Below are 14,500 nucleotides of genomic sequence, written 5' to 3' on the forward strand. Positions count from 1 at the left end.
AAACTAGGAAAAGGTCAGTTTTGTAAACCAGAACTGTTCAGACATGAAAATAATAAAATGACGGAAAAAGCTTTAGGAAACACATTTAGAAGCAGAACGATTTGTTTTCCTTGAGGTATGCTTTCAACATTGATCTACACAATACCAGAATCTTAGCGCTTTCCGCAAACAAATGTAAAAATTTTTGTTTTGCCACAATTTTTAAACAAAATTATGTAAATTTTAGATTTATCCAAATAGTCTGTTGACTCAGAATAGAAGGATGAAAGAGATATTCCAGGATACATAAATAAGCTATATGACACAATCGCATTCAAACAGCAGAAGCACGTACCTGTTGGACGTAGTTATGTCCTGCAGTAGAACAATTAGCTCCGCTGCTTCAGGACAGTCCGACCAATCAGATCGCTCTGTAGTCTGCACCTGGAGCGAGAGAACAAAGTTAAGGCTGGCGCATGCTTCTGCGCCTGCGTCGTTGGGGCGACGCACTCGTTTCAATTCATGGTTCTAAAAGTCTTGCGTGTGTTGCAGAGCAAATTCCCAGCAGAACAACAGGTGGAGTAACGTGTTTTTGTTAAAGACGACCTAGAGAGTCACGTCTATTAATTTATTTGTTTATTTATTAAAACGCAGAAGCATAAACTAGGCTTTAGTTCACTGACCCGGACTTGTGCGAACTCCCTCTGGCGAATGCTAGGCCTACTTAGTACTTCAACGTATTCAGTGTGGAATGTCAGACGGTATTTGATTTACTTGATAAGTATGACGTAATAGTTAAATAAAATAAAAATAAAAATAAATAAATTAGTCCCAACACAATTCCATTACTGTAAAAAAAATGATGGCAGATTTGGACTAGGAGGATTAGCTATACGATGGTTGTTATTGTTGTTGTGGCACCAGGAGGTGGGAATCTGGGAGCTCTGATCAAACAACGTATAGTGCGCCTGGTCTACATTGCATTCAGGAAGCGTCTTACTCCACTCCGCTAGAAATGGAGCATTATCTTGGCGTACAACTACATTATAAGAACCGCTGGTGTGCGTCAGAATCCTTTGTAGTAGAGTAACCGACGACTGTGATGTCACACTCAATGTCATTTAAATCTACATTAATCAAATAATTTGCTATAAAAACACTCACACACTTACATACATTTGTATTTATTCATATTCTTTGCCAAGTTGGTTGACAGTTTGTTGTGAAACAAAATAATACATTTTAATAAATAGTTATTAAATAGTACATATTTCTGTGTGCCCGTGTGTACGCACGCGTGTGTGTCGTCAGCGCGTTTGCTGAACGAGTTCTCCATGATCTCGGGTGACATCATCACCGTTGTCTCTGGCGACAGCACGGTTGTTGCTAGGCAACGGGGTTAGGAGGAGACTAAGAGGCTCCGCTGACTCGCTTACTTTTCCAACACACACCAACAAGCTAACCAACCACTAAAAACACCCACTTATCATCCGCTCTTCATTCCTGCCCTCCACCACGTCTCTGCCCTCGTCTCTACCTGACCAACACCCTGACTCCATGACACTGAACAACAATTCAGATGAGAAGCGCACAGAGACAGAAAGACGGAGATAGAGAGACAGGGGACAGCTCAAAGGGAAAAAAAGGACCGGAGCACGACGACATTTTGCTAAATTAAAGGCTGAATGTTAATCAGTGAGTTCCTGTCCCTCTTTTACTTTTGGAAATCTGCTGTCCTCGTACCGGGGGGGGGGGGGGGGGGGGGGGCACATGACTCAGCTGCAGATAGAAAGATAGAGATATAGAGAGAGAGAGACAGACAAACCAACAGAGACAGAGAGCACAACCCCCCCCCCCCCCCACACACTTTTTCTGAAGGATTGATTGATGGCTGATGGATCAACACATTCCATGTTTAACGGTCCAAACATGAAAAGTTTGAATAATTCATGTTAATTGAATAACATCAATTTTAACTTTGCGTCAAGATATTTTAGCCTCCAGAGATGAGAGAGGAAGAAGCTTTCTAGAAGCAGGAGTGGGATTAAAAAGCAGCGTACAACATTGACTAGCGCCTGCATGGCCTCAAGGGTCCAGGTTTGTCAAGGAGTAAGAAAACACAATTCACACAAAAAACTGCAGTATAATACATTCTGCTATAGTACCTGAGGTAGGCTACTCAAAACAAGTCAAAAACATTTCAAATCAAACTTCTTTGAAAGAAATAACTTTCATTTAATTAGCACTCCCCTTCAAGTCATTCCAAGTTGTGTGAGGTGAAAAAAAGGATAAATTAAAATTTCCACTGATTCAGACTGATTCATTCCCCCTCTCTCCTCCTTGGCAGTTTCCAAGCTATTAGCAGGATCTTTGATTGAGATTAACAGAGCCTTGAAATCAATGAAAGGTAATTAAAAAAGCCTTTGTTGAAGGGCAGACACTTACCTACAAATGAGAGTGTGTGGACGTGTGCATCATTGTGCGTCAGTGAAAATGTGTGTGTTGTGCATAATGAATGTCTATTGCATTGAAAAAAACTCAATTTACGAAACGGTTTTAAAATCTTGATTTAACTGTCTTTAAAATGACTGGACTCCAAAGAGGGAAAGGTAAACGGTGAGGGAAGAATATAGTAACTTAACCATTTAAGTCTCTTAAATTACCAGATAAAAGAGTTCTAACCTTAACACTGAGCCCCTCAGTGACTCATCCACTAGCTACGAGGAAATGGCTTTCTACGAGAGGACAAATGTGCTACTACAGACACAAAAAGAGACAGAGGTTACTCGGTGGGCTCGTGTGTGTGTCAGAGTTTGTGTGTGGGTGGTTCAGGTGGCTGCAACTAATTAGGGAGAAGCAGAAAAATAATAGCGAGCAATTCTCCCTCTCCCTTACACTTACACTTACACACACACACACACACACACACACACACACACACACACAGACACACACACACACACACACACAAATTAAGAAGCTTGCAGGCAAAGCCTTCAGTAAGGTCGTATGATCTCAGGGCGACAGTTGTCCTTGTGTCCAACATGCAGAAACTTTTTGTCATGACCCTTCGGCCAAGCCAAAACACCACAAACGCCTTTTTAATATAATTTGTGGGATTCAAAAGAAAATTTGCCAATTTTTCACGTTCTTTTTGAGATACATTGTCTCTGGATCACCAACCCGGCCATTCTTTTACTCATCACTTTGCTATCAAGAAACTGCCGCTGCATTAACGCTCAATTTTCTCCACGTGACCTCAGCTGTTGTTGTTCACTTTTATTTTGGGGAACACAAGCTTCACGTAAACTCAAATCTTTGGCCTGTATCACTGTATTATTATTATAATTAGGCTATCAGACTAAATTGGACAAATATTTAAAAAAGAGAGTGACAGGCAGATACAAACCAACCCTTTGTCTGCCTCTCTGTCCTCCTCCGTCACATCAGTCTATTTCTAGTGAAACTACACTCTATTTTCAGAACAGCAGCACGGCACAGCAGGGCTGTCTGTGCATGTGTGTGTGTGTGTGTTCTCATGACCCCAATATTTTCATTCTGCAGAGGCTAAACAGCTAATATTTCAATTCAATACAAAACAAACAAGCACTGGGATATTCACCAACGTCATCTGATAAAATGTCAGACAAGCCATGTTGACTTTTCCACACATGCATGGCTGTTGCTCGGTGTGTTTGTGTGAGTGTGTGTGTGTGTCTGCATGGCGCTACGTGCACTGCACTCACCAGTCGTTTGATGATCCTAAGTGTTGTGCGTTGGATTCGGGGGGTCTCCATGTGCATGTGTGTGTGCAGCGCATGTGAAAAGCTTTGCAAACAGGAGGGCGACAGGCAGTCGTAACCCTCTCCTCCATACAGCTGGACCAGCAGGGACAGACACTGGATGGATTCCTCCCAAACCTCCTGGTGTTCAGTGGAGAGCTGCCAGGAGACAAAGTCGGTTCATAAATGGAGCAATGAAATTCTTCCATGCACCGTGTTTCTGTTCACGTCCCTGTAGCGACTGTGTATTTTTTAGCCTCTGTAAATCGATTTAGAATTTTTCAAACAAATACTGACAGAAGCATTAAGGATAATCTTTCCCTCTCAACAATGTAGATCTTAGAAAGACTATTACCTGTAACTGACCCTTTGCTAAACAAAGGCACTTAATGTTGTAAGTAAATAACAATACTTGCCATGAACTGTAATTTTTTTAATCACAAGCCAGTTTTAACCCTTTTAATTCGATTCAGGGATTATATTGACGCTGCTGGTTTTTCTATTGGGCTAATCTCCCATGGGGCAAAGGGGCTGCGCAGAGACCCGGGTTGTGTCACCTGCCCCCTCAACACTTTGAGACACAGCCACGCACACAGATGCACACCCAACACTCACCAAGTAAAAATCTCTATTGTGTCCCTTGGGAAGAAAAGATTATATTTGCACATTACTCTCAACATGAAGGCCAAGATTTTACTCTTATCTTTTGTTTTTTAGACAAAATCAAATTCTTGCAGATTTAAAAGCCTCTTCTGCAGACGTTTAGAATTACTATAATAAACAGTAGAAAATGTTTTTTGGTAAATTAGAACACTTATTTATATCAGCGGAACAAGCAATGTGAGAGAGGTAAAGAGCATATAACGTTCCTACTCTCATTTCACATGCAGCCCAGAAATCGTTTGAAAGTGCATAACGAGCATTTTGTCTCTGAGGATAGTTTACTGCACTGCTTGACTAACTGCATTACCACAGTATACACCCTCCTCAGGCAGAAAGTTAACTAAGGAAGAACTTTTAAATGAGCTTGATCAGCAGTGATGCTGTTTACAGGGCAGTCAGACACGGGAGCAAAGAGGAACTAATTACGCCACAGTGGCTTACGGTTTACCAATTGTTCTTAACCAGCGTTAAAGAACATCTGTCTTATTTTAGCTTTGGATGGAAACTAATTTCCACTGAGAGTGATGTTATATATAAAAGACAGAGGCAGGAGGGCAAAAAGACTATAATGGCTAAATTCAGCATACAGTGCCATTTTCAATGAAGGTAGTCATATATATCATTGGTCAGGACTGCTAATAACTCAAGTATTACATGGTGTAGAAACCATGACCAGATACGTATTTCAAATTCAACATAACACAACACATAACCAGACAAATAGACAAGCTCTCTCTCTCTCTCTCTCTCTCTCTCTCTCTCTCTCTCTCTCTCTCTCTCTCTCTCTCTCTCTCTCTCTCTCTCTCTCTCTCACGCATGCTCGACACGCACACACACGCACGCACGCACACACACACACACACACACTTCATTGAGTATCGGCCTCACCATGTGAATGAGGTGCGTGCTGAGCTGGCTCAGGGGTCTGTTTTCCAGGAGGAGCTTCTCTGCTGCCTCAGTTTCTACTGCCGGGCAAGATCGCCTCTGGCTCCACCCAAACACACAAACACACACACATAGAGACACACACATTAAATCATTCATGGAGATTTGACAGTCAATAGTGATGGATCCATGGACCTAACACGACAGACTCTGACAGATGGAGAGATCACTGACAACTAGATTAAGACAGGAAACCGTCGTCTGGATATTCTGTGTTAATTTAACTCTTCTTCAATACAAGATGTAAAGACAACCACGGTTGAACTCATTTTATTTAATTGCCTTAGCTTTATTTTGTCATATTAAGATAGGTTTGCGTCTCTTTAATACTGCAGTCCCCCTTTTCCTGCCCCCATCTCATTAGCACCTCTGTCCCTCACTTATTTTAGTTCAGTTCATGCCTACAGTGGAACTTCAGGCCAATTAGCTCTGGAATAATGTGATTAATACTAGCGCATATTTTCCATCTCTCTTCCCCGAGTTACTTCTTCTCCATTATGCTCGCTCTCTCTTCTTCTCAGTTTTCTTCTGTAGAGTATATAATCTCTGACTTTCTCCCTCTCTTGACCAACGGAGTAATAGTTTGGGAGAGTGTTCTAGTCACGTCCTCTCTCCTTATCAGACCTTATTACCCAAATGAATTTGGTTTGGGCAGAAGTTTTATTTTTAATGAGCTTTGGATTCCTGGCAGAATTGATTTCTGCTGCACATTCAGCTGGCCCTCTTCTTCTGTGTCTCTTCCTTCTCTCATCCATACCTCACTGCTTCCTCCTTCCTCTTCCACCCAGTCCTATACCCTTCCTCCCCTTTAGTCCCCACACCCCCCTGTCCAGGCATTAATATGTATGCATTGGGTTGGGGTGCACACTATGGGGAGACAGGGGCAGTGTGTGTGTGTGTGTACATATGAGCATACGTGTGTGTGTGTGCGTAAAGGGAGGCGAGCTAAGGACAAAGCCACTGGTGATAATGAGGCCGCAGGGACATAGCCAGACAGGCCGCTCCGTGTATGCCTTTGTGTGTGTGTGTGTGTGTGTGTGTGTGTCCCAGGGACTTGGGACCACATCCTCGTTCTCCTGAGTCCACAACTTCAATATTGCAGTTGCTTAAACCTGCCAGCTTCAACTGACCACATCAATGCTCACACATACACACACACACATACAGCCATGCCTTCAGGGACACGGTGCAAGGGCAACATTTTGAGGGAATTGATTTTGTGATTCTGTTGCTGGTTCTGTGGTCAACAAAGATGAAATTTCTAAATAGATGTGGGAAAAAGACCAGCCTATAAGGGGCACTTCAACATGATACAGCAAAACAGCTGACACATGGTAACGTTTGTTTAAAATGTTCAAATGTCATGGCATTCTAAGGATTTTTTTGCATGGACCGTGGCTTTTAAGAATTATATAATACAAAGGATATTGGTTTGTAAGTTAATAATAGCTAAATGTTTGCTCTCGATACATTTTGAGGTAGTCAGTAAAGCAGATGACAACAAAGCTGAGATCACATCAACATTAACTATTTCAAACAGGAACGAATGGCCAATGAGACTGCTAGAGTGTGAGTGGACGTACCTGCAGAGCGCAGCGGATGACAGCAGATGTTTGCTTTAGGATGGTGTGAAGCAGTTCGAGGAGGGCTTGCAATACAGGATGGCTGACCTTCCTCCCAGCGTGTCCCTCTCCATCCATGTAGACCAGCGCAGCCTCTGAGAGGGTGATCACCATCACCTCCGTTAGGCCTGTACAGAAGAGGAAAAGTCAATGGAGAAAGTTTTAAAGGATTGTGACTTGTTTTTGTTACCACGGCTTACGTTTTACAATCTGGTAAACCGCCAATCTCCAACTTGTTTCCTCTAAAAAACGGAACTTGTATAATTAAACTTGCTGAGAGACAATTATAGAACCAAATTGTTACCATACAATAGCAGACATAATTATTTAGACTCTGTTTGTGTGTGTCAGAAGAGGCATGATGTCGGTGCAGTGGATCAAATGTTGACAAATGTATGCACAGGTGAACCTTAATTTAGTCACTGAGAAACAGGTAGTAAGTTACCCTCAGCTCATGAGCTACATGTTGGTCTACAGTCTACACTAACCTGACGCGCCAGATGGTATTTGTAAAATATGGATGTAGTCTCAGTTGGTTTTAAACGGGTGAGTCCAAAAAGTTATAGAGACCAGAAAAAAGTAAAGTAAATGCAGTATTTTCTGCTGTAAAGTTGGCCATTTTAACACGTTTATGGGAATCTTCTCGCATTAGGAGGCAGGCTCAGGTGGTCATTTGAAGAATTGATATTTTTTGGCAATTCCACACTTCATTTGTTAGCCCAGAGGTTGCTGCTCCTTTCTGACACTGACCCATCTGAGATGCCTTCATTGAATATTCACCCAAATCTCTTCATGGGCTGCCAGATTAGTCCAAACTCTGACATACAGAACAGTTTTGCATTACTTGTTGCCCGACAACAAGGATTTTTGTGTGAGATCTGATCACATATGATCTTGTGACATCGCAGGCTGCCATGCAAGGTGGGGTCCACTTTGCATGGCAGCTCGGTAGGTATCTTCTTGATTCAGTACATGGGAATCTACTCCAGTCCGCTGTACGTGTGTGTGTGATAAGTTATAGCATGGGAGCAGTGTAAAGTTATTCTATAAGATTTTTCAACAATTCACGGTACGTGCGTTAAGGACTGAGCCTTGGTATGTGCTCTTTCTTAGGTTCTTTTGTAGAAAATTACATTTTCTCAACTCCTTGCATATCCATTACATAGCTAAGTGCATAGGGATGTTGTACACACTTGGTCATGAAATAAAATACATATTCTGTTGGAAAGATCTCTAATTACCATTAGAAAATCATCACAAAAAACTCAACCCCTAGACTCCAAAAACTATAAATAAAAAACAGTCTCTCTCCTGCATTTATGCCGGAAGTACATAGAATAATATACCTCGGCCTAATATGAGTAAACCTCGCTGGTTGAACTCCACAGCGGATCAACAGCCCCTCTACATGGAGAGGGACAGTCTCCTGTGGTTCGATAGCAATGCTTGTCACGTATTTGCCCCGCAGAGAAAAGTAGCAGAATTTGAAATTTCACTTTTAAAACAAAATCGGGGCTGTGTAAATTGAATGAATCTGTGAAAATCAATAGTTGATAGTACAAGCACACAAAGTCCACAGTCAGTAGGGAACACAAACAGCAAAAAAGACATCCTAATTCAGGTGATAATCTAGAAATACATTCTGTTCTCGTCTTCCTTCCCTCCATCCTTCCCTAGACAATTATCTAACCCTAGCTAAGTCATGAATAAATAGCTCTTACTAAGTAGAAAACCATGTTCCTATGCTTAGTAAATTCAACATCACATGGAAGATACTCTGCATTTTGCAGCTGGATTTGTGTAGTAGGTAGGGTTGTCACAATACCAAAATTATGACTTTGATACTATACCTGCCAAAATATTACGGTACCCGATACTTAGGATACGATACCACAAATAGGTTAATGGAATATATTTATCTATGATAGTAATAAATAAAACATCTGTAAGGTTCCTTTTTTTACCTGATATCTGTTTGACTGTCTGTGGGATGAACAATGCTTTATTTACTTGCATAGTTTGATATTCTCACATTCATATTTCCTTATAGATAAACAGGATTAGGTGAAGATCCACCCTCAGGCTCCACAAGCATGTAGCCTATTGCATCAAGTGTGTATTATTTGGTACAATTTTGTGTGCATTCTGACCTCATGACCATATAGGCCCACATGAGGCCCTGTAGGCCCTACAGTGAAATTGTAGGTTATTTTGCATGTATATATTTCTGCTGGACTATTCAGGAACTTTTTTGGGGTCTTGCTTTGTCTTGTGTTGATTGATGTTTGACTGTGTTAGGAAAGTTGTTGTCAAGCTAGCCAACAAAGCTACAGGGCTGCCAACTCTCACGGTTTCCCCGTGTGACACGCGTGTTTCCATGTTTTCACACGCACTCACGCCACACATCCAATTTACAGTGCATCCGGAAAGTATTCACAGCGCTTCACTTTTTCCACATTTTGTTATGTCACAGCCTTATTCCAAAATTGATTAAATTGATTATTTTCCTCAACATTCTACACACAACAACCCATAATGACAAAGTGAAAACTGTTTTTTGCAAATTTTTGCAAATCTGTTAAAAATAAAGAACAAAAACATAACATGTACATAAGTATTCACAGCCTTTGCTCAATACTTTGTTGAAGCACCTTTGGCAGCAATTTCAGCCTCAAGTCTTCTTGGGTACGTGTTTTCAACGTATGGGTACCGCGATACCTTTCTAGTACCGGTACACCGTGCAACACTAGTAGTAGGTAATTGTCGCCTGTCCCTGAAGTGTTCTCACCACACATCCATGCAAGCAAAAACTATGTAGTTTCTTCCCATACATTATTTCCACCGTGCCAAATTTAAAAAGTTGTAATTCCCCTTTATTTCCGTGCACAGAAAGGCAACAGTTAAATACCTTTCTTCACTGGGGAAAACTCACCCAGTGTTATTTTCTATTTCAATAGATCTTTATTTAGAATGTAGACAGTGTGCATTTATTTTTGTGAGCGAAAATGCGACACTAGAAAGCTATCAAGCTAGCGTGCTGTCAGTAGAATGAACTGTTACTTTGTCAAGCTGCCTCATAATTGAATAAACAGACTGCTCTACTTTGGACTGTTCAGTCAGACACGGACCTCCTGTGCTGCTAATGTGATCCGACACCGCAGTCGTCTTGAGGGGAAAACTGTGTTCCAGATAGCTGCTCATGTATATGTAAATAATATTATACTGGTATGGTATGTTATTATGTTGAGAATAGTTGTCATTAGTATACACAGCTTTCTTTACTAAATGAAAAAACAAAATTACATTAAATAAATCTTCTAAAGGTGCCTGGTCTTAAGCTACCTTTCATCAGCCATTACAGCTTCATACGTAATCAAAACAAACATTGTTCTTTGCATCTGCTCATACTGAAACCATGCAGTATATAGATAGCAGTGAGTCCCCTTTTAAATAGTTTTTCTAGATATTTATATAGTTTTCTAAAGATTTGATTTTAAAACTGTTAAAAATATTTTTTAATTTAAGTATTGCTGGCTCACTTAAGAGTCAAGGAATACTTTGAGTGGAAGCCATTGTGCGTTGTCCTATTTTGGTGGTAAAAATAGAATCCCTACGATGCTTTGTGACACTATCTATTTTTAAACCACTGTGAAATTAGTTCTATTGGAAATCAACAGGAGAGATGGATTAAAGCATTACTGTCTAAGCAAAGAAGGACGTTTTTGTGGGGACAGAAAAAACTACTAAATTCAATTTGTGTACATGGTTTCAATAATGCGTCATTCCCATTAATGTATGTGAAGTTTGGGTTGGCTTTCAAAGAGTAAAGAATACTATGGTCAAATCATGTGTGCGACTAGTAGGGATTCCCACTTGTGGTCCATTAATTGACACATTTTTGGTCTTAGTTGACCAAGATTTTTTTATAGTCTGAGTCATTCAATAAACTAACAAAGAAATATCATTTGAGTGTTAGTTGACAAAGAATATTTTTTGTGGATTAAATAGTATTCACAAAATGTTGTCTGGAATGAAAAAAAAAGAAACCCATTCTTTTATTCCCCCCCTGTTGTTGAAAGAAGCATTCTGTGGGGCACTCAGTTGGTTCAAGAAACCAACCTGACTGAACTGGAACAACAAAACAGGCTGCTTGTCAATCATTTCCAAACTCTCCCATGTGACTCAATCAGAGATTGGGAAATATTACCACATTACCACATATTATAATATGTAAATAAATGACAAATAAATGAAAGTGGATTTTTGCAACATAAAATTATATTTCAGAAATATATAATTACATAAAGATATAACAAATCAGTGTACCTTATGATTGCTATTTTGTAACATGATCAGTCCAGTGGCCTCTTGTGTGCCAATATGAAAACCTCCATATGGGTTTACTTATGCCAATGGTGCTTAAGTGATTAGACACATATGGGCCGTCAAGCCCTGTTGAAGAACCTTTAGAGAACCTTTTCAGTCACCATTTGGGGAAATAACCTGAATCCATCAAGTCCCACACGTGCTAGTCAACACCGGTGCAGAGGCAATTTCCAAAAACAATCCTTTGAGCTTCTCACAAAAGGTCAGGAGAAACAACAAAGATTTTCTTCAGACTCAACACAGAGAGGAACCTCAAATATTCTGACACGTGGAGCCCCTAAAGACTTCTTTAAATAACTAATAAGGACAAGCAGGCTTTAATCAACTGACACCTCTTCAACAGCCCAACACCAAACTCAGGCGTCCATGGGAACACTTCTGAACTTTTACATTTTCTAGATCATCCATTTTGCTTGTAAATGTGCCTAGAAAATGCGTTTTCAACTCAACTGTCCTGTCATATAATCAGATGACAACCTGGACTTTCTATACTAGACTGCTTGAAACTCATAAATCAAAACCGAGCCTTTCACAATCATATAAAATAATAGCAACTTTGTTTAGGAGTCTTTTACTCCCCTCTCTTCCCCTCCTGTATCAAATTCTCACTCCCTTCCACCTCAACATCTCTTCTCCCCCAAATTATCTGTGTGTGTGTGTGTGTGTGTGTGTGTGTGTGTGTGTGTGTGTGTGTGTGTGTGTGTGTGTGTGTGTGTGAGAGTCTCTCTCTCTGTCCTCATTCCCCAGGGGGTATTATCTCAGTCGGAGGCAAATCTGCCCAATTATAAACCTCATCTCCTCCTTTTCCTTCACACACATATTGGGCACTCCTGCATCCTCTCCGTTTCACACATACTCTGAGGCAGAAACACAAATACATTCACACAAGCATGAAACCCATCTCCGCCTCACCCTATCCCTTCTTTATTGCCATCGCCACACTGATCTGGAGTGAACCACAACTCCAAAACGGGAGAATTGGAGAGCAGAAGATAGCAGAGAAACTCAAAATAGAGAGTACGGGGGAGAAGGAAGAAACAGTAACAGAGCGACGGAAGGAGAAGAGATGGCGTGGCAAGATGTGAGCTGGGAAGATTAAAAAAGTAGAGGGAGAAGGAGGGACAAAAAGAGGTGAACAAGTAAACAGAGGAGGAGAGAGGAGAGGAGAGGGAGATAGCGTTAATTGCCCGGCCAGTATTAATGCTGGGCTGACAGTTTCTTGTTGAGAGGGAAGCTGATTGGGCGATAATGATGCTGACTAGTGAACTGCCGCACTGCTGACCCAATGAAAACAGCAGTGGAAGGGTTGATAGCGGTTTTGTGAAGTCAGGGCGTGCAGAGGAAAAGATGGACAGACAGAATGAGACACAGAATAATGAGCGACCGGGGAGATAGAAATGCAAACAGTCCTAAATAGTAATCAGAGAAAGCAAGTATTATTGTGTTACACTTTCACTGCAGCTGAGAGTTGAAATTACAGCGTTGGACTGCGGGTCCTGACACATTTGCATATACACACGTGCGCACACGCACACACACACAAACAAACACGCAGGCATCAGTGTATGTAAATGTTGTCTTGCACTGTGACTGTACCATACACACCCGAGCTAATCCTAATATTATAATAGCTGGGGGGGACAAAACGACATTATGTGCCTCATTGCCTGTGCCTTGTGAAACACACAGTGTTTGACTAAGCATTATGCTGCAGCAGCACAGCAGGGGAAAACAAGAGGTCAACAGGCAACACCACGATTAATAATGCTTGCAGAGTAGATGTACAAAATCCACACTCTGCTGTTGAAGGGTCAATGACAGACAGGCCTCTAGGACTCACTTATAATGGTACTCGGGTAAGGGACAGTACAAATCAAGAAAGTTGGTTTTCAAAGGAGAGGTATGTTCCCTCTCTTGTGTAGACGTACTGTACCTTGTTGGTATTGTGTCTCCAGATCCAAGACTGTGTCTCCACACAGATTACACAGCAAGGCGATGGCATTCTGGACCACCCCACTGGTAACACTACTACTGTGGGCCTGGAGAAGGTATAACAGGATAACTGGGTTACAGTTCAGCCCACAACATCATGTATTCAACAATACACTTACAGTTGATAATTGTAATTATGGTACTGAACATTTTTATTTTTTACTGTTAAAGAATACCACTTCTTTATTACAAACCCATGCAAAGACAATTCTAAATTCAAAAGCATAAGAGTGTGAGGGGAGAAAAAAAAATCAAATCTAATTATCTTTATCTAACTTTTTATTAACAAATGAGAGCTCTAGTAAATGAATATACACAAAGTCCATAATAACTATGTGTGGACCATATCATACCTCAGAAAGCAACCAGCAAGAGAATAAATGGTCTTGATTATGATATATTTACGATCCTTTGTAATAGAAAACGTATATGTTGTCCTGGAGTTTCTGTCCTATCAGCCCAGTAGCAAGCAATTTCCAGTCTTTTTGTTATTACAGTACAATTTGGTAGTTTGTCAAATAATCGACAGGCGCTCATGACGTATGTATTGCCAGAAGCACAGCAATATTGGCAAATATTTCTCCACACCAAGACCCAGAGACGAACTTGAGAAGAACCATATGTTGTGTCTAATTTAGTTCAAAATGATGATGTGTATTAGATGAATGAGCCTTTGATAATTAAGTGGTTTTGAAGAAAACCAGAAGCAAGGCTGTAGTCTCCATTTCCTTACTCCGATCTCCTCAACCTCGCTCTTCTTCTGCCCCCCGTCTTCCAGATAAAACCCGGTCTCCTTCCTCCTGCAGTATTTCACTTATCCTTCTCTCTCCTGCCCTCATTTCACTATTGATCCTCTCTGGAATACACCAACTGTGCCCGCAGGGTCTCAGCGCATGAGTGTGATCTGTGCACGGGCCCGATAAGCCAGGCTCATACTCATCATGTGCAGTAGCCTGAGGCTGAAGACAATGATATCAATTCACACCTACTGTAGACAACCTGCCTGTCAGTAACAGCAAATGATAAAGCTCATTTATGTTGATCTTAATGGACTAATGAGCCCAGAAAGGACAATAATGTGCATCACTAAAATCATAAACCTGAAAAATGAGCTAAGAGGAACAGAAAAGG

General features: G+C 41.0%; 1 protein-coding gene across 2 annotated transcripts in view; it reads right to left on the reverse strand.

The window, feature by feature from the left end:
- The window catches only part of ulk4 (unc-51 like kinase 4), a 58,091-nt gene that overhangs the window by 3,992 nt on the left and 39,599 nt on the right, over positions 1-14,500 (reverse strand). For both annotated transcript variants that reach the window (XM_040165884.2, XM_040165883.2), the window contains exons 32-36: positions 13,311-13,416; positions 6,953-7,119; positions 5,313-5,408; positions 3,726-3,920; positions 335-423 (exon numbers count right to left, since the gene is read on the reverse strand). In XM_040165884.2, the coding sequence (XP_040021818.2) occupies positions 335-423; positions 3,726-3,920; positions 5,313-5,408; positions 6,953-7,119; positions 13,311-13,416 (653 nt within the window). The remainder of the gene's footprint in view (positions 1-334; positions 424-3,725; positions 3,921-5,312; positions 5,409-6,952; positions 7,120-13,310; positions 13,417-14,500) is intronic.

The sequence above is a fragment of the Gasterosteus aculeatus genome, chromosome 20 (assembly GCF_964276395.1).
Source record: "Gasterosteus aculeatus chromosome 20, fGasAcu3.hap1.1, whole genome shotgun sequence".
Classification (NCBI taxonomy): domain Eukaryota; kingdom Metazoa; phylum Chordata; class Actinopteri; order Perciformes; family Gasterosteidae; genus Gasterosteus; species Gasterosteus aculeatus.